The following is a 19,544-nucleotide window of genomic DNA, read 5'->3' as shown; positions in this document are numbered from 1 at the left end:
GAAGTGTTCTTGTGCAGTAGCTTTGACAGAAACTGGTGTCATTATGACTTTGTAGACCAGAAAGCTCGTGGCAATATGACATGAAGATGAGATATTTCAGTCTACATATAGAAAGAAAGTACCCATACACACTCCCTCCCAGCTTGAACAAAAAGTAGGCCTACGTCCCGTCAATAAATAATCAGATCTGTGCGGAAACAGAGTGCTCCTTTTTCTTTCTTTAAGACAAAAACAAGCTCACACTAAAGGTCAGTCGTCTGAGTCCATATAATTAAACACAATAAATCAACATAGTCCGGGAATATAAAACACCTGTGTGATTTGTGTATTTACAATCATACAATTTCATAAATAAATACATCATACCTCCCATGCTTCTGTCAGGAATTACAGAACGTTTGTGTTATTCAACAGGCTGTCATCCTGCTAATGTAATAGCCATTGGTAGTGCCCGTATTATCTATAAGGATAAAGAAATGTCATTCCGGAAAAATGTCATTCTCAAATTAGTGCTAAAAATCTGATGGAATTATAAAGTATAATAGATCTATGTGAAAGGTGATTATTTTGAAAACCATGAAAGCATCTCAATATTAATTAATAATGGAAAACCAAAGGCAGTAAACACAATTAACACAGTTAACTTGTAACCTGTATTTTGTGTATGTATGACACATTTACAACACAAAAAGGCTTATCAGACCAAAACTTCAGGCTTCAAGTAAAGTACCAATCAGAGTGTAATGATTCTAAAATAAATATAAACATTTATTTATGTACATCAAGTGTTTAACGGTGTACAAATTCTACACTGGGACATCATGACCAATTTTTTTAATGAATATTTACAAATACATTATGAACATAATATTTACATATTCATGATCTGCACTGTTGATGTTAGTTAACACAAATTTATTGATTTATTCCATATGGCTATTGAATTAAACAATATGTTTAGTCCCAACCCCACATAAAAAAAACACAACAGAAACATAAACAAAAACTTTCACTGACTCAACAAAAATGTCTTTGTTAGGCTTAGGCCATATATAATTGTCTGTCTAATGCCTGTAACACTGTGACATCCTCAAGGTCAAACATATTTAATTGTAAACAGTTAGACACATTAATTTCCCTCTGATCGCAGAGAAAGAGGTGTCAAACATTGTGGCCTAAAGCCACCTCAACACTATCATGAGTATTTGAATAGATCATCTGGTTAAAAGATTATCAGCATGATATATAATGCACTTGGATGGCTTCTATTCCAGTACGTAGAACTGTCATAGTCAGTTTTTACAAATAAATCTCTCTCTCCAGTAAACAATGCTGTGAAAACCATTAAAAGGCATCTTGTGTTTCTGAACCTGAATGAAGACATGATTTGCTACACTCTTAGAAAAAAGGGTTTTAAAATGGTTCAGCTGTCCCCATAGTAGAACCCTTTTTGGTTCCTGGTAGAACCCTTTTGAATTCCATGTATAATCCTCTGTGGAAAGGGTTCTACATGGAACCCAATAGGGTCCTATCTGGAACCAAAAAGGGTTCTTCAAATGGTTCTGCTATGGGGACAGCCCAATAACCCTTTTAGGTTCTAAATAGCACCCTTTTTTTCTAAAAGTGTAGTCTGTGTACTACTGTCGCATGACACATGAACAATGAACATGGTTTAAGGCTTTCTGTCATAGAAGAATTACACAATTATATACTGCTTTCACACAGTTGGGCTGAAAGAAAGGGAAGATTGAGAAGGAGTGGATGACAGAAAGTAAAACAATGGAGAAAATGAGAAAGATACATATCAGACAGACTGTCCTAAATCTACTGTCTTGGCTTGCAATTAAACACCATATTAGGGAAACTGAATGTTCCCCCAGCAATAGTGTTAGAAATACAGTATATGTGTCAGTGGGTTTAACCGTCCATTTGGATAACAACTAGTGAGGCAATGTGGACGATTGGTATAAAAAGCTATGATTTGACTTTGTCCCTGTCTGGTGATGATACAGAGGTAAAATTGGCTCATTTATAGAATTCAAGACGACATTCACTATCAAAGGGTTTCATTTCAACAAGTGGCTCAGGTGTTATCAGATATCAGATTTTGATATTAAAACAATTCAGGAACAAAGAAATGAACCTAGACATAGTAAAAGATATGATCCGCTCATTATTTCTCAACATTTTGTCAGTCTCAGAAATAAGTCAAATAAATACCTACGTTATTTACAATACCTCATTTCTGAATTCTACATAACAAGAAAGAGAGATTTTTCTCAATTCTAAGTGGTGTTAAATAAAGTTGCTGTCACCTCTTATATCAAGGGCACTTCTTCACAAACACAAAACACTCAAATATTACAATTACATTACTGTTCTTTCATAATGTGGTTCAACGTCTGAACTGTCTTGCATTTGTTAAACATTTCACAGTTCAGACAAATCATCTCTGAGAGAAATACTATGGTGTAGAATTGGCCAGTAAAACTCAAGCTTGGTGGAGATGAGTTGATGGTCTCTTATGGCTCTGGATTGTGCACAAATGGGCAAGAAAGACACATGAATGAGAAATCTTCCTCCTTTTCCTGCTTTTCTTTCTTTCTTTGTCTTTGACCACACAGTGGTTTGGTCAGCGGTATGACACTTTCTCTGCCTTCTCATGTCTTTGAGGTTGTGAGGTAAAAAAAAACAAGATAGCTTATATAAAATGTCTCTCTTACTCCTCTGCTCTCTCCTCTTAAAGCGTTTGTGTTGGCAGGGAACGGCAGCACTACGGTCAAGCCTCATCATCAAGACTCACAATCTGTCTCTGAGGGGAAGGAAACAAAGAGGAATACATTAGGTCACTGAATTATAGCTACTGTACAACATACCATAGGCTACATATGCTAATACAAAAACACAAACAAGTGACATTGAGATTGAGTGTGTATGACAGATTGGCCTCTTACCGGTGGGTAGGAGTAGCCGTCTGGACTGTGGCTCCTGCATATGTGCACCTGGTCTTCAGTGGTCTTCTGGTAGACTGGGTTTTCAAAGTGAATGGTGTTGGTGTTCTTCAGTCTATAGTTCCTCCACAGCAGCACAGCAACAAAGGCCACCAGACACACAATGGCTGAGAGAGAGAGAGGCATACAGGTCAGAGGGGTTGTGTTGATGCTAAAGTGGGGTTTTAATGTCATTGGTGTATAATAATCATGCTAACTGTGTGTCTAAGTCAGTGATGTTAAAGCATCTTACCTATAGGCAGCGCGATGTATAAAGCTGCAGGGGTTGAAGAGGCTGTGGGTATAGCAGCAAATTCATGGCGGATGTCTGAAGGGCAAAACAAGAACAATTTAGATCAATGATACACCATGTCAAAGTGTGATGTTCCAGGAAAGTTTCATCTTTCAAAATATTCAGTGCTGATAACTCCTGCATTTAATGAGAGCACACATTTAAGTCGTGCTTACCCTGAGTGGTGACGTGAGGCACTGTGGTCGTCTGGGCCTTAGGGATCCTGGGTGTATCTGGCTGGACAGGCTGGGGGTTGCGTGGCACAGGCTTGGTAATGCGGGGAGGCGCAGGCGTAACTGTGGTAGCGATGATGGGGGCCTTAGTGGTGGCGCGAGCTGGAGGTGCAGGGGAGGTGTGGGCGGGTGCCGGTGGGGGGTTGGGTGAGGGAACAATGGCCTTGACTGGAGCTGCAGATGTTGGTGCAGCTAGTCAATATACAGATGACACTTAGGTTAGATATTATACAGGAAGCAAGGGATCATATATTTCCCCTGTGTTATGCTATATAGAGAGGCTGAGGGTGCAGCTAGATATATATACCTGGTACACATTTCCTCATGTCTTTGGCCAGCAGCATGTTGTCAGGGCATGCACAGGTGTACTTGGGGGAATGTAGGCCCACCTGGGGGGCTGCCAGACACATGAACTCACAGCCTCCGTTGGCCACCTTGCACCAGTCCCTGCCTGGAGTGGAGCAGAGGGGAGGAGGGGATTAAGTCTGGGTACTGGTTTGTCTCAATAGAAAGCACATTGCTATTGCTATGCTACTGCAGCATTGTAACTTAATTGTAATAGTCTGAGGCTCCAGACACAAAAATAGCACTTTGAATAAAATGCATCCCTGAGGTGCAACCGTCACGCCAAAACATATTGGTTCCTAACTCTATGGCTACTCTTGCATAAACAAACTACTGATCTAACTAACTATGGGAAGATTAAAAATCTGAGAGACCTGATACATACCAGTTGGCTGTTTGAGGTTGTGGTACAACACAATGTCCTCTGGGGATACCAGGTGCTCTGCCACAGGCTTGATGTCCCTGCCTGTCATACGGTTGGCACTCAGAATGGCATTGTTGCTGACATCTGTCCAAAACACTCTTTCCTACACACAGAATACACAGTACTCCATTTAAACATTTCTCATCTCTGCATAAACATATGAAATATATATGGTTATTTTCAGACTTCTTTTCATAGTGCCTCATTTAAAAGTCAAAGTGTAATTTTGGCACTCACCTCAAACACAGTGATGCCTAGGGGATGGGCTAGCCTGTGTTCGTCTATAATGAGTGTCCTTCGGCCGCCACCCTGGACGTCGATACTGGAGAGGGTGTGCAGCTTGGAGTCCACCCAGTACAGCCGCTGGTTCAGCAGGTCTGACCAGGGGATAGGACAAGAGAAACTAGTCAGACCAGAGTGACCATGCAGAAACACACACAATTATGCATGGTCACCCTCACACACAAAGGTAGGAAGTTATGAAAGTGCTCACCAAGGGTGATTCCGTTGGGCCACACAATGTTGTCTGTGACCAGAGCAGCACGGTCTCCTCCGTTCAGACCTCCCTTCTCAATCTTGGCTGGAGTTCCCCAATCAGTCCAGTACATGAAACTAGGCAGTAGAACACATTTATTGAAGCATGTCATCATTCAACAGATATCCTGTGTAGGCTCAATGTTTCTGTCATTGTGCTCAATCTTGAAGCCAATGTGTGATACCTACTTGCTGTGGGGGTCGACCACAATAGCGCGGGGCTTGGCCAGGTCATTCTGGAAGAGAGTCTTGCGGCGCCTCCCGTTGGCGGTTGACACAGAGATGCTGCTGCGGATACTGTCGGTCCAGTAGATGTTGCCGTGGACCCAGTCAAAGGCGATGCCCTCCGGAGCTTCGATGTCACTGTCAATCAGAACTTTGTGCTGTGCTGTGTCTGCAGCCAAGTTCATTGAGGTGCTGGATTGTGGGAGAAGGGTGGAAAATAGAGAGAAAATATATTTATTATACTATCATCATCATTCGAATCAACATCATCAAGATATCACTAGGAGCAATAGGAATACAACAGGGCTCTATGGATAAAGGTAACATGGAAGCTTTGCTCACCTGTAGATCTTCTTCTGGGAGAGGTCAGACCAGTAAATCTCCTTGGCAACCATGTCCATGTCCAGAGCCACTGCATTCTTCAGGTGGGGGATGACACGCGTGTACTCACTCTTGTCCAGTGTCATCTTCCTCACCTCATGGCGATTGGTGAAGAACAGATAGGCTACAGTGCCTGTGTGATCAGACGAGAGAGTATCGTTCCACTAACTGCAATACATGACCCATGACATTTAAAAAATAAACTTGATCAAAACATGAGCAAAGTAAGCATTCAGTCTTTCTTAGGACCAATACTTACCGATGGCCTTGCAGGCTTTGGTCGCTGGGTCGACCTGGTAGCCATCCTCACACTCGCACTTGTAGCTGCCCATATGATTGACACAGATCTGACTGCAGATGTCTGGGTTGGCACACTCATCGATATCTGTGGGAAGAGGTACAGGACAGATATGACGTCTGTGTAACTGGCACAGTGTTGGAGAAGGTAAACGGTGGCATAGGGTCAAACAAAGGGGGTTTGACAGTAACAGCACTGTGTCATCATGGCTCCACAGGGAAGTGGTCCAGTCAGGACAGAGACCTTCTCACCCCACTAGCACCAGCTTACACTGCCATACAGGGTTGAACTAAGGCAAAGGTATCAATGGGCACATCGCCTGGCTCTAGGCCTAAAGGATGTACAGTCTGAAGTCCACATTGGCACGGACATCAGATCCAATATGGCTGCTGATTGAGCCAACTTTTTGAGCTCTGTGGACACACATGCAGCTGCAGTGGTAAGGAGTTTTACCTTCACAGCGTTTCTTGTCCGTCAGGTAGTAGCCGGTGGGGCATTGGCACTCATAGCCGAACTTCAGGTCATTGCAGATGTGTGAGCAGCCGCCATTGTTGTACAGGCACTCGTTGGAATCTGCAGGGAGGGTTAGAGGAGAGAAAAGTGACAGTTCAACACAAGTCCACAGCTCCTTCTTTCTTTCAGCAACCACAACTAGATAGCATTCCCATTGTTTCCATCCAACTCATTTTACGTGAGAAGCTAACCATAGGCAAAACAATATTCCCCCTAAGTACATGTTCCATCTTCATACTTACCACACTCTCTGAGAGGCTCATCTGACCAGTCCCTGCAGTCACGCTGCTTGTCACACACTTTCTCCATGCTGATGCACTCCCCACTACGGCACTTAAACCTGGTGGGACCCTTGCAATGGCTCACTGTGGAGGAGAGGAAAGTGTGACTATAACACAAAGGTAGTATTACCATCCCAGTAGGTCACAGTAGTAGAAGCAGAGGTAGTAGCTTTATGTGGGGCAAGAGCCTACCATTGACACAGCCCATTTCATCACTCAAGTCTCTGCAGTCGTACTGGCGGTTACATTGGCGACCGCCGTGGATACAGGTGCCATCACCGCATTGGAACTCATCGGGGCGGCAGGTGAGACGGCCTATGGAGAGAAGGAGAGATTGAGAGGTCAGTCAAAAAATCCATATGCAACTTACATATTAAAGACAGAAAATATTAAAGTGAATATAGCTAACAGAAGCAATAAAAGGGTAATAAGAGAGAGGGAATGTACTCACTACAGTTGGTCTCGTCAGAGCGATCCAGGCAGTCGAATCCTCCATCACATTTCCAGCTGCTGTGGATACACTCCCCGCTGCCACATTGGAACTCCCGAAGGGAGCAGTGCTTGGGGGCACCCTCAGGGGCTCTTGTCCCACAGTTCTGGGGCCACTCGTCGGAGCCATCCGAGCAGTCAGCGTCTCCGTCGCAGGCCCACAGGCGCGGCACACACACAGAGTTGTTGCACTGGAAGGAGGTGGAGCTACAGGTGGTGGGTGGGCAGGAAGCCTCGTCGCTCCCGTCATCACAGTCCAACTCCTCATCACACACAAAAGAGGCCGACACACACTGGCCGTTACTGCAGTGGAATTTGTTATCTGTGCAGTGCTTGGGCGCTGTGGGAGGAACAGAGACGTGTGTGTTAGAGGGGAGCCTCATTTGTCAGGCTTATATCAGTTGGGAAAGAATGGGACTGAGAAGGAAAAGAGAGAGTAGATGAGAGAAGGGGAAATGTTGGGAGGTAAGTTGGGGTGAAAGGTACCATAGAGAGTGGAGAAGACAGGACCACTCACCACAGCTCTCCTCATCAGCTCCATTCTCACAGTCTGCTTTGCCGTCACAGAGCCAGGTACCGGGAACACACTGGTTCAGACGTCCACCACAGCTGAACTCTGTGGTTCTGCATGTTCTGGCCGCTACAGGTGCAACCGAAAAGAGAGAATAACCATCAGTGACTGAAACTGAAAAAGATGTTGAACTAGAAGTGTGGTTCAATCCTCTATTGTATTCCTATTAGCTACGGTGGTATGTGTTACTCACAGCAGGTTCCGGGGAGCTCGTCAGTTCCATCTCCACAATCATCTGTGTCGTCACACACCCATCTCAGCGTAATGCACTTCCCGTTCCCACACAGAAACTGCCCGATCCCACATACTGTCTCTGTGTCTATAAGGGAAAAACACACGTACCCACACGGTCAGTCCATGACTATTCATTCTGGTGAACAACAAAATATCAAAATCAAAATGGGCTTTAAGGAGCATTTAACTGAATAACATTTACAACCCCGGATACATTGTATAATGGGACAATAAATCTCTCATGAACGAAACCAATTGCTGTTTTATTTATTTCTGGGAAGCACACAAACCAGATGCTTTCCCGAGAGGACACTGTATATAGCTGCACACTGATCTGGTACTGGTACTCCTGGCAAAGTACACAAACCAGATGCTTTCCCGAGAGGACACTGTATATAGCTGCACACTGATCTGGTACTGGTACTCCTGGCAAAGTACACAAACCAGATGCTTTCCCAAGAGGACACTGTATATAGATGCACACTAATCTGGTACTGGTACTCCTGGCAAAGTACACAAACCAGATGCTTTCCCGAGAGGACACTGTATATAGCTGCACACTGATCTGGTACTGGTACTCCTGGCAAAGTACACAAACCAGATGCTTTCCCAAGAGGACACTGTATATAGATGCACACTGATCTGGTACTGGTACTCCTGGCAAAGTACACAAATCAGACACTTTCCCGAGAGGGGTTGCGTGGCAAGCCAAGCCCATGGCACTGCAAAGCCTTAGCAGGATAGGACAACCAGTGGTATTTCTCTGCTTTATCATCTACGTACTGTCAGGTCAGTCAAGAACACAACACATTATTTCAACACCTGTATCCTGACATCATAATAAACCACAGGAAAAGGAAAAGGTGTCTGTTTTCTGTAACTCTGTGGATGTTATCTGAGGCAAATACTTGAGCAGACCATAAATCAGAATATATAGAGTTAAAACAAAAGTGCTAGAGCAGGTTGCATCTTCTGGGTCTCATTTCCCAGCTTGCAGTCATATGTGACAGTGAATGGGGGAGGGGATGGCTGTTCGGTGGGCTATGGCAGGGATGCTGGTAACACATCAACAAAGAGGCAGGGGGATGGGTGGGAGAGGCCCATTATGACCCTCTCCCTCAACATACACACATATACATGTACAGACACGTGCAAATTCCAACCTGCCTATAGAGGAGGGATGTGGAGAATCTACAACTCAAACACACTGATACATGCACACACACACACACACTAATTTTACACATGCCATTGGTAGTGGAGAATGTACATTTTTGTCAGTAATTGGGTGGTGGTGACTGAAGACAAATGAGAAGAGATCGTAGACATACAGTACTGGCTGATGTTATGTTCTCCTTAACATCTTCATTATCCTCCATGCAGTTCTGAATGCTCTTCATCCATCAAAGACCTTCTAGACCTCCTACAGCTCTCCACCCAACCCCCTATCTAAATCACCCTAGTTAGTGAACTGGAGGAACCAATTAAGACACTGTACTGTACATCAGTGCCACTGGCCACAGAGATGACTCACAGCAGTGTCCAGATGCCACTGGGAATTCCTTATCCTGCACTTAGGCCTCAAAACACTGGATGGACACCTGTTTCTGATAGGAGCCAAAGGGAGGAGCTTGACCAAAGGGAGGAGCTTGAATCACACCACTGGTAGCTGATTGGGTCAAGCGGAAGGTTTGCATGATAATAACAATAGAGACAATAGTGGGCTAGGTACTCTTTTCACTGACCACTGAGGATGGATTTTCAAAACAGGACAGTTCCTGGGTGAGGTGAATCTTTAGTTTCTCACCAACGGTTTCAGTTGCAGGAACAATAATACCTACTGAATTGCACTACCATGTTATTTCAAGAATGTAAATAAGGGAATTTGGAAAGATTTAACAATTTATGCTAATTTAAGAGAAGGCTCATGGTTTGGCCTACATTTTCTTTACTGAGATATTTTGGTCATAAACTGTGACAGTGCAGTTCTGTTGCTTTTCGTTCCGTTCTTCAACAGATGTCAACAGAAGATCTGGGAAAGTGGATGGAAATTAAATGGGGAAATCTAGTACAGATATGACTCTGTGAACAAACAGTATGAACATGAGAAGTCAATGTCCTCATTCACCATGTCTCCACAGCTGAACAGGTTACTGCCATTCCAGTTCTGGACCCAGCTGTCCCCATATAAGAGTGTACTATGGGAGGCTGTATTGGTGGGACCCTCTTCCATGTGCACTCCCTTTCTTTAAAGGTTTTATCATTAGTGACTTTAATCTTATCTTACCTGGTTGTCTTATCTATAGAGTTCCCTTGTCAGTGAACAAGACTAGCCACAAAATAAGAGCAAAACAACAAGTGAATGAATACCCACACAACTGAGAGAGAACATAAAATAATACCCAGATGTGATCACATTTCACACTGCCATACCTTGGAAAACAGTTTGTGTTCTAGTAACTCACACAATATGACCCTCTAGGGCCAGGTGAGTATATAGACTCTAATTAAAAGCTATCAACGTCTCTCTCTCTCTTTATCATGTCCACCTGTCCTCATTCTCAGAGAGAAATGATGGTCAGATGCAGGCGAATGCCCTGCCTTCAATAACATTTGGTTAGGCTTAAAGTTCAGTCCATCAAAGGCTCGGACTGACAAGGTTTACTGATTAACCTTGGGGAGAAATGTAACGTGGTATACTTGTTTGTCTGTCCTCTGATGTGTGGTGTGTTTATTGATCTTCTGTTCTCTATCAGGACAAGCTGGAGGAGAGGAAACAGCTCTGCCCACTGTTTGATGAGCTGTTGAAGCTGGCGAATAAAGTAAAAATATCTTCATATGACACTTAGAAGGCATGGACATGGTTCACAGATAGCATGATAAAGTGATTTGCACAGGCTTACAGTTAATCAGTACCACTTTCTAAATAGGTGATGGAACAGATCTTTTTTGAGATGGGGCATGTCATTCTGCAACTACTTTTATTTATTGCCCAGCACTCTCCATTTAGGCCCTCAGAAAATGTCATGGCAAAAACTGTATTCTTTCTGATTATTTGCAAATAGTTTGAATCAAGTTCCCAGTGTGAGTCTCCCATTCGATGTCACATTCTTGATATATCTGCACGTTACAGATTGCGCAATATGAGGGATGTCCGTTCCTCCTGATAAGACAATAGACAATGTGAGAATGAGCACAGACTGTTTCAGACTGCTGATGCTCTCACAACAACACAACTCTGTTGTGTCAATGGATAGGAGTGTGAGAGCCAGTTCCAACACGTTCCTGGCACTTTTTCCCAAACATTTCCATACTGGTCCCAACACTAACACTGGAAGTTATTGCATAAATGGTGTTGGCAGATGGTGTTGAACCAATACGTTGGAATGTTGCCTCAAGATAAATACTTAAAAGTCATGCTTTGTGGAGGTGGGCAAGAGGGATTCCTTTAATTCTCAGGGTGGCCCACCACAATGATGTCATAGGGCCATCAATACATCATGAAAGAGTCAAAAACACGTGTGAACACCAGAGAATCTAGATTGCAATGTGACTGGTTATTGCATCAATTGAGAACACATTTAGTCTATTGCAGCCTTGCTATGTAGCCTAATTATACAATAACTCACTTGTAATCTGCTGTACCTGAATTTGGAAGATTTTTGCACTTTAAAGCCTCTGTTTTGGTAAAAAGCTGAGGGACAGGCCTGAAGAAATGTAACCTCTCTCAAATTCATAGACACAGACAGACTATAGATGCAAGGACTGACCATCCAGGATATCAACATTATAATTTGAACCATGTTTTGAGACTATGCAGGGTTTGTTTACATTTAGCCTATATTGTTTACAAACATTGGAGGGAAATCACGCATATTGGTGTACAACAGCTGGACTAAGCTCATTGGGTATGTATAAGTGGCACAGCGGTCTAAGGCACTGCATCTGGGTGCTAGAGGCATCACTACAGTCCCTGGTTTGATTCCAGACTGCATCACAGCTGGCCATGATTGGGAGTCCCTAAATTGGACGAGCATCGTCCGGGTTTGGCCAGGGTCGGCCGTCATTGTAAATAAGAATATGTTCTTAACTTACTAGATAGATACCCATAAACTTCTAATCATTGCGCTAATACTAGTTAGCATTGGCTCGCTAAACTACCTCAAACTTCCTTCATACTGGCCAATGGTATCCACGAGTTCATCTGACTCCGACTCCGTACTATCCCTTTAATTTATAAATACTAAAATTGATGTAGCAATGAAGGATTATAGCTTTAAAATAACAATAGCCTACGAACAAAATAATTGTCTTACACAAAAAAGTATTGCACAATGCGAAAATGTAAACTGCTGCTCTTCTCAACATGCACTACAACGCAAACATAATTTAGCTTCGCAAACAAGCTTTCGGAAACGTCTTGTTGCACATTCTCAAATCTGATTGGCCACGGAATCTCATGGCCAACAACAAATCAGAGGCAGTGAACGTAGTTAAATCATACAAATGCCGGTAAAAATAGATGATGTAAATGTATCTAAAGGTACATGTGAGTGCAATAACAAAATAAATAATTGCGTTCTGATAATAATAAGAAACTATTTGTGTTGCACATTATCGCAGCTTCTTCAAGATGCAACACAAATTTGACCTACATTCTACAAATAACTAGCCCCCTCCACCGTCGAGATGCATCAGGCGATGTCCAAGAGTGGGCGAAAAAACATTTCAAATCGATTGATAACTGCCATTTACGACCGAAATAATATTTAACAAGAAGGTAGGCTATGTTTAAAAATATACTTACTTTGCGACTATGCATTAATGGAACAAATAACAAATAAGCCAAATGAATTGTGAATTATTCCCGAGGTTTACGATACACTAGAGTAGACCTATGTTAGAATAAAGATACTTACTTGTTTGGACAACACAGCAAGCCAGGAACACCAACAGCACGCACAGCAACCGTCCCATAGTCTGCAGCCAAATTGTTCAAATGATTTACACTTTACTCTGACTGTCAATGAGGTACACTGACACAGCTATAACAATGTATATGATATGGTTATTCATTTACCAAGTTAAAACGATTGTTTTATTTTAAAGTCACTGCTTCCGAGCTATTCAGTTCCTCTGCTCTTATGTTCTGGATTAAGATGCGTTTGGGACGAGAGGTTAGGCAAGGATGCTCCTGACAGTGTAATCATGTTTGGCAACATCAGAGCAATTTCAATGTGGTCCAGGAGTGGGCTGGAACGGGAGGAGCCCACTAAGCATAGGGCGGGGTTTGGAGTGGTGTGATCTCTGGAATACAGAGAGCCTCACTATCGAAAGGCGTGTCTCCAGACGCTCTATTTTACTACTGTTTAACCCTTTGTGTGTGCGTGTGTGTATGTGTGTCTTGAGTTAATTCTTAAAGCTCCATGCACGAACCGAACACACACACACACACACACACACACACACACACACACACACACACACACACACACACACACACACACACACACACACACACACACACACACACACACACACACACACACTAGAGGGGGGCCTAGACATACCAATATTTGTCTATAAGCTCATTCTGACAGGCGCTTCTAATTATTCAAAAGCAGGATCTCCCTGGTCAAAACAATAGATAAATATTGTTTGAAGTTTTGGTCAAAACATATTTGCTTGTTTTTCCGTGGAGTTGGTAATAGTGGTAACTATAAAGGTGATTCTTAATAGTGAAAGTTTTACTGTGATATGTAGAACCTATCTTGTGACATTTTGATAAAACTGTACAATTTTCATGACTCAGCTCAATCCAGACACAAACAGAAAATGACATAGGGACAACATCGAGGAACCCCAACAGCCTATGAAATACAACAGCACTGAGTTTGGGGAGAGAAGAAAAATAAATAGGATGTTTGTGAACCAAACAATAAGCACAGAACATGTGATCAGATCTATCATGATGGCCTTGAGGACTAATTCTCTTCGAGTTTGTACTTGCTCTATCTATTTTTAATATTGATCTATCCAATGTCCATCAGTGTACAATGAAGCATCATCTCTTATACAAAACACAAAAATGCCACAGCTAAACGACTGTGCTTTTCCCTCATGGTCAGAGCAGCAACGTGTGACAACACAAATAATAGCTAAACAAGAAGTCAAACTGCTCTAGTTCTCATGGGTCTGCGGCACCAACCAGTATTAGTATGACATCCTGCCATGCCTCTGTCAACCAGTAACTGACTACAGCTCCCTATCCTATTTCGGACCAAATAGAACAAGCTAAAAACTGTAATCTAATAGTGGCTTCACATCAGAGTTGAGGATCTAGCTACACGCTGTAGCTGGAAATAAGATGGCAGGAGAAGCCAAGGCTTTGATGATGACAGCAAATTATATAGCTAATACCCTCTCCTTCTGAAGCAATGGTGTTTTTATTTAGTAACAGGGAGTGGTAACACAGATGTAATCAAGATTATGTCAGACATATGGATCATACTACACTACATCAAGATGAAAGAGTAACAATTCAATTTCATGTTACAATACCTTACAAAATAATCATTGCTAATTGGTTTTTACTCCAGGATTGAGATGTATTTCCTTCACATGGATTCGGAGAAAGCTAACCTAATATTTGAGACCATTAATAGGAGTTGACAGTCACCCAACTCTCTGCCCTCTGGTGAGAGTGGGTCCTCTCAGTGACCGGCCCTTGAATAGCCCGCCATGGGGCATGAAAGCTTCTGAAACTGTGCAAAGGAGAACCACAGAAGTGCCTAATGAGACTGTCACTAATTGTGCTGCCCTCGCTGCTCCTGCTATTGGAATGCTGATTGAGCAGATATGTCTCATTGCAGGGAAAAGCATTCTTCAGATATCATCTATTCAGTTTCCTATAAACACAGTCCTTAAAGAGCAGGAACAAAGCCATTAATTCAGAGTGGAGGTAAGGTGAGCATACTGTATCACTCCATCCTATTTTCACCTGAAACCAGAAAGTGCACCATCCCCACCGCCAACGAACCCATCTCTCCGCCCCCTACAGCATCTCACCATTTGCAGTCCCTCCCACTGCAGCCTATGTAAACAACGAGGACAACAGTGGTGTAAAGTACTAAAGAAGAAATACTTTAAAGAACTTCTTAAATCCTTTTTGGGGGTATCTGTACTTTACTATTTATGTTTTTGACAACTTTTACTTCACTACATTCCTGAAGAAAATTATGTACTTTTTACTCCATACATTTTCCCTTACACACAAAATGTATTTGTTACATTTTGAATGTTTGGCAGGGAAATGGTCAAATTCACATACGTATTGTATCAAGAGAACATCCTATGATCTGGCGGACATTCCAAACAAAAATCTAAGTTAATGAATAGGACTAAATAAAATCAAACTGTAAACGCACTTTAAATAAAGTTTGATTTGATTTAGTCCTATTCTTTACCTTCAATTTTTGGTTAAGATGGAGATGTGAATCCAACATATCAATTATTCATTTGCAGACAAACTGGAAATAAAGACAAACTAAACCAGTGGCACAGATGGAGCTATACAAGAAAAATATATTTCTCCTTCAAATTTTGATATTTGAATGTTGATAACATCGCAAATGCTATATAAGCCTAAATAGCATCAATGCATCAAATTTTGTATTTAACTAGGCAAGTCAGTTGAGAACAAATTCTTATTTATAATGACGGCCTACACCAGTCACACCAATTGTGTGCCGTCCTATGGGACTCCCAATCACAGCCGGGCTGTGATACAGCCTGGATTCAAACCAGGGTGTCTGTTGTGATGTCTTTAGCACTGAGATGCAGTGCCTTAGACAGCTGCGCTACTCAGGAGAATATGAGTGATAAAGTATGGTCACATTTCATTTGCTCGGTTAAACCTACCTTTTGGAATGATTTTGTTAGCAATAGTGAATCTAGGCTGAATAAAAACATAAATGCAACATGTGAAGTGTTGGTCCCATGTTTCATGAGCTGAAATAAAAGATCCCAGATATTTTCCATTCACACAAAAAAGCGTATTTCTCTCAAATTTTGTGCACAAATTTGTTTACATCCCTGTTAGTGATCATTTCTCCTTTGCCAAGATAATCCATCCACCTGACAGTTGTAGCATACCAAGAAGCTGATTGAACAACATGATCATTACACAGGTCCACATTGTGCTGGGGACAATAAAAGGCCACTCTAAAATGTTGCATAGCCATTGAAGAGGAGTGGGACAACATTACACAGGCCATAATCAACAGCCTGATCAACTCAATGCCAATGAAATGTGTCGCGCTGCATGAGGCAAATGGTGGTCACACCAGATACTGACTGGTTTTCTGATCCACACGCCTACTTTATTTTAAGGTATCTGTGACCAACAGATGCAGATCTGTATTTCCAGTCATGTGAAATCCATAGATTAGGGCCTCATTTATTTAATTAAATTGACTGATTTACTTATATGAACTGTAACGCAGTAAAATATTTGAAATTGTTGCCATGTTGCGTTTTTATTTCTGTTCAGTGTATTTCATTTTTCAGGTGAAGATCCCTCAACAATCATTCCTATGATAGCACATTGGTAGTAGTCAGTTTTTGTTTGGAATGAAGCAGGGCTGGGCTTGGTTAAAACCCTGGATGGGAGACCAAAGGGTAACTGTAGACGGAAGGGGTTCTGTCCAGCCTGTTTTTTTTCTTCTGATAGTGGCTATAACTTTGAAAATCTGACATTGTTTTAAAGGTATTCTACATATTTCATACACATTTCATCTATGTTGGAATTTGGTTACCATGATAACATAATCCTGTACTTGAAATTTCACCCTCAAAACAACAGTTTACATTGATGACTTTTTTCAAATCCAATGTATTTTCCATGCAGATTCCACATCACAACACGTTGACAAATTACATTTGAACAACGTTGATTCAACCAGTTTGTGTCCAGTGGGTTGGCTGGGAATGAGAGTCGTTTCTCCCTCACAAGAGAGGAGACATGAGAGTCAGATCAGGTTCCTCCAATTGCAGTAGAGCCTGTTGGCCCAGTAATCCATCCTGACAGACCTGGAAAGCATATGCTGCGTAGACATCGGGTGCCTTGCACTAGATGTATTATAAAGTTAAAATGAGGAAAGCACAAGATTCTTGGCGTGTAGCCTAGTTTGATGTTTCACATGGAGGCCTTCACCTAGCAAACATCAGCCTGTAGACTACAGGGCAATCCATCACCAACCAACTGGAAGGACTGCCATTATTTATTTCCCAAGACTTAACTGTCAAACTCCAGAAAACACATGGCTTTATTATCTCAATACAAAAGCATAGTTTTATTTCTAATGGGAGGGAAGCATATCACTTTTAGAATTGTTTTACAGCGTTTTGGCTTTGGACAATTGGATAAGGCAGAGATAAGTCATACTTTGGGTGGATACTGAATATACACTGCTCAAAAAAATAAAGGGAACACTTAAACAACACAATGTAACTCCAAGTCAATCACACTTCTGTGAAATCAAACTGTCCACTTAGGAAGCAACACTGATTGACAATAAATTTCACATGCTGTTGTGCAAATGGAATAGACAACAAGTGGAAATTATAGGCATTTAGCAAGACACACCCAATAAAGGAGTGGTTCTACAGGTGGTGACCAGACCACTTCTCAATTCCTATGCTTCCTGGTTGATGTTTTGGCCACTTTTGAATGCTGGCGGTGCTTTCACTCTAGTGGTAGCATGAGACGGAGTCTACAACCCACACAAGTGGCACAGGTAGTGCAGCTCATCCAGGATGGGACATCAATGCGAGCTGTGGCAAGAAGGTTTGCTGTGTCTGTCAGCGTAGTGTCCAGAGCATGGAGGCGCTACCAGGACACAGGCCAGTACATCAGGAGACGTGGAGGAGGCCGTAGGAGGGCAACAACCCAGCAGCAGGACCGCTACCTCCGCCTTTGTGCAAGGAGGAGCAGGAGGAGCACTGATAGAGCCCTGCAAAATGACCTCCAGCAGGCCACAAATGTGCATGTGTCTGCTCAAATGGTCAGAAACAGACTCCATGAGGGTGGTATGAGGGCCCGACATCAACAGGTGGGGGTTGTGCTTACAGCCCAACACCGTGCAGGACATTTTTCATTTGCCAGAGAACACCAAGATTGGCAAATTCGCCACTGGCGCACTGTGCTCTTCACAGATGAAAGCAGATTCACACTGAGCACATGTGACAGACGTGACAGTCTGGAGATGCCGTGGAGAACGTTCTGCTGCCTGTAACATCCTCCAGCATGACCGGTTTAACGGTGGGTCAGTCATGGTGTGGGGTGGCATTTCTTTGGGGGGCCGCACAGCCCTCCATGTGCTCCCCAGAGGTAGCCTGACTGCCATTAGGTACCGAGATGAGATCCTCAGACCCTTTGTGAGACCATATGCTGGTGCGGTTGGCCCTGGGTTCCTGCTAATGCAAGACAATGCTAGACCTCATGTGGCTGGAGTGTGTCAGCAGTTCCTGCAAGAGGAAGGCATTGATGCTATGGACTGGCCCGCCCGTTCCCCAGACCTGAATCCAATTGAGCACATCTGGGACATCCTGTCTCGCTCCATCCACCAACGTCACGTTGCACCACAGACTGTCTAGGAGTTGGCGGATGCTTTAGTCCAGGTCTGGGAGGAGATCCCTCAGGAGACCATCCGCCACCTCATCAGGAGCATGCCCAGGCGTTGTAGGGATGTCATACAGGCACATGGAGGCCATACACACCACTGAGCCTCATTTTGACTTGTTTTAAGGACATTACATCAAAGTTGGATCAGCCTGTAGTGTGGTTTTCCACTAATTTTGAGTGTGACTCCAAATCCAGACCTCCATGGGTTGATAAATTTGATTTCCATTGATCATTTTTGTGTGATTTTGTTGTCAGCACATTCAACTATGTAAAGAAAAAAGGATTTAATAATATTTCATTCATTCAGATCTAGGATGTGTTATTTTAGTGTTTCCTTTATTTTTTTGAGCAGTGTATATTAAAATAACTACATTGTCCTCAAATGAGAGATTGTGTCCGACACTCAAGGTCACTTCTGTTGGAACCTTGCTATCCAGCTTCCTCTCGTATGCCACGAATCTTGGAGATATGACAATGTGAGACAACTTGCGCAGATACATGTTGAAACATATAACCACTGGTTGCAACCCCTCCGCCTTGCCCTCCACTCAACCCCTCAAGACAGCTCACATCAATGACACACCCCTTGTTCATAACAGACCTGTATCCTCTGCCTGCCTACAGAGCAGTGGTGGTGCGCCAGCTGTAAATCTTGTACACTGATCTGTTCTCCTGGTTTCAACACTCACATTCTTGTCCATCATCCATATCTCCTCAGATTTCACCTCATCTTCACCACTCCCGACCATCATCCTTCCTAGCAAATAAGCTTTCTTATTGGAATGTATTTTTGATAAATGACAAAGTAAAAAAAATAAAAAAATAAACTGGACATGTTAACCCTTAGGATAATAAGGCTAGTCAGAGGTTGATCTCAGCGCAGTCAGAATCCCTGGCATCATGTTTGTGGTGACAGTAGCTCTTCAGAGTCACTTGAAGCGAGTCGACAAACCATTTGAGGAGAGAACAGACTCTACAGCAGATCCATTCAAAAACGTTCCACTGAAAAACGACTTTCCACACACACACAAAAAAAGTATTTTCCAGCCC

General features: G+C 42.7%; 1 protein-coding gene across 2 annotated transcripts; it reads right to left on the bottom strand.

Moving 5' to 3' along the window:
• Window positions 1–819: 819 nt before the first annotated feature.
• Window positions 820–13,021, bottom strand: LOC135554314 (low-density lipoprotein receptor-like). Of its 2 annotated transcripts, XM_064986549.1 has the most exons (19): window positions 12,891–13,021; window positions 12,730–12,790; window positions 7,770–7,895; window positions 7,523–7,645; window positions 6,968–7,345; window positions 6,709–6,831; window positions 6,478–6,600; window positions 6,176–6,295; window positions 5,684–5,809; window positions 5,386–5,557; window positions 5,008–5,235; window positions 4,778–4,896; window positions 4,522–4,661; window positions 4,246–4,387; window positions 3,823–3,966; window positions 3,459–3,707; window positions 3,244–3,318; window positions 2,955–3,118; window positions 820–2,812 (listed from the first exon to the last, which is right to left on the bottom strand). In XM_064986549.1, exons 2-19 carry the CDS (start codon window positions 12,785–12,787, stop codon window positions 2,780–2,782), a joined length of 2,643 nt encoding a protein of 880 aa, XP_064842621.1. In that variant the 5' UTR covers window positions 12,788–12,790; window positions 12,891–13,021; the 3' UTR covers window positions 820–2,779. The 2 variants fall into 2 exon arrangements, with proteins under 2 accessions (XP_064842621.1, XP_064842622.1); XM_064986550.1 differs by having other exon boundaries at window positions 3,459–3,689; window positions 12,730–13,011.
• Window positions 13,022–19,544: the final 6,523 nt, after the last annotated feature.

This window comes from Oncorhynchus masou, chromosome 14 (genome assembly GCF_036934945.1).
Source record: "Oncorhynchus masou masou isolate Uvic2021 chromosome 14, UVic_Omas_1.1, whole genome shotgun sequence".
Lineage (NCBI taxonomy): Eukaryota > Metazoa > Chordata > Actinopteri > Salmoniformes > Salmonidae > Oncorhynchus > Oncorhynchus masou.
The sequence above is the reverse complement of the archived record's forward strand: the minus strand, read 5'-3'. Positions and strand labels throughout refer to the sequence as shown.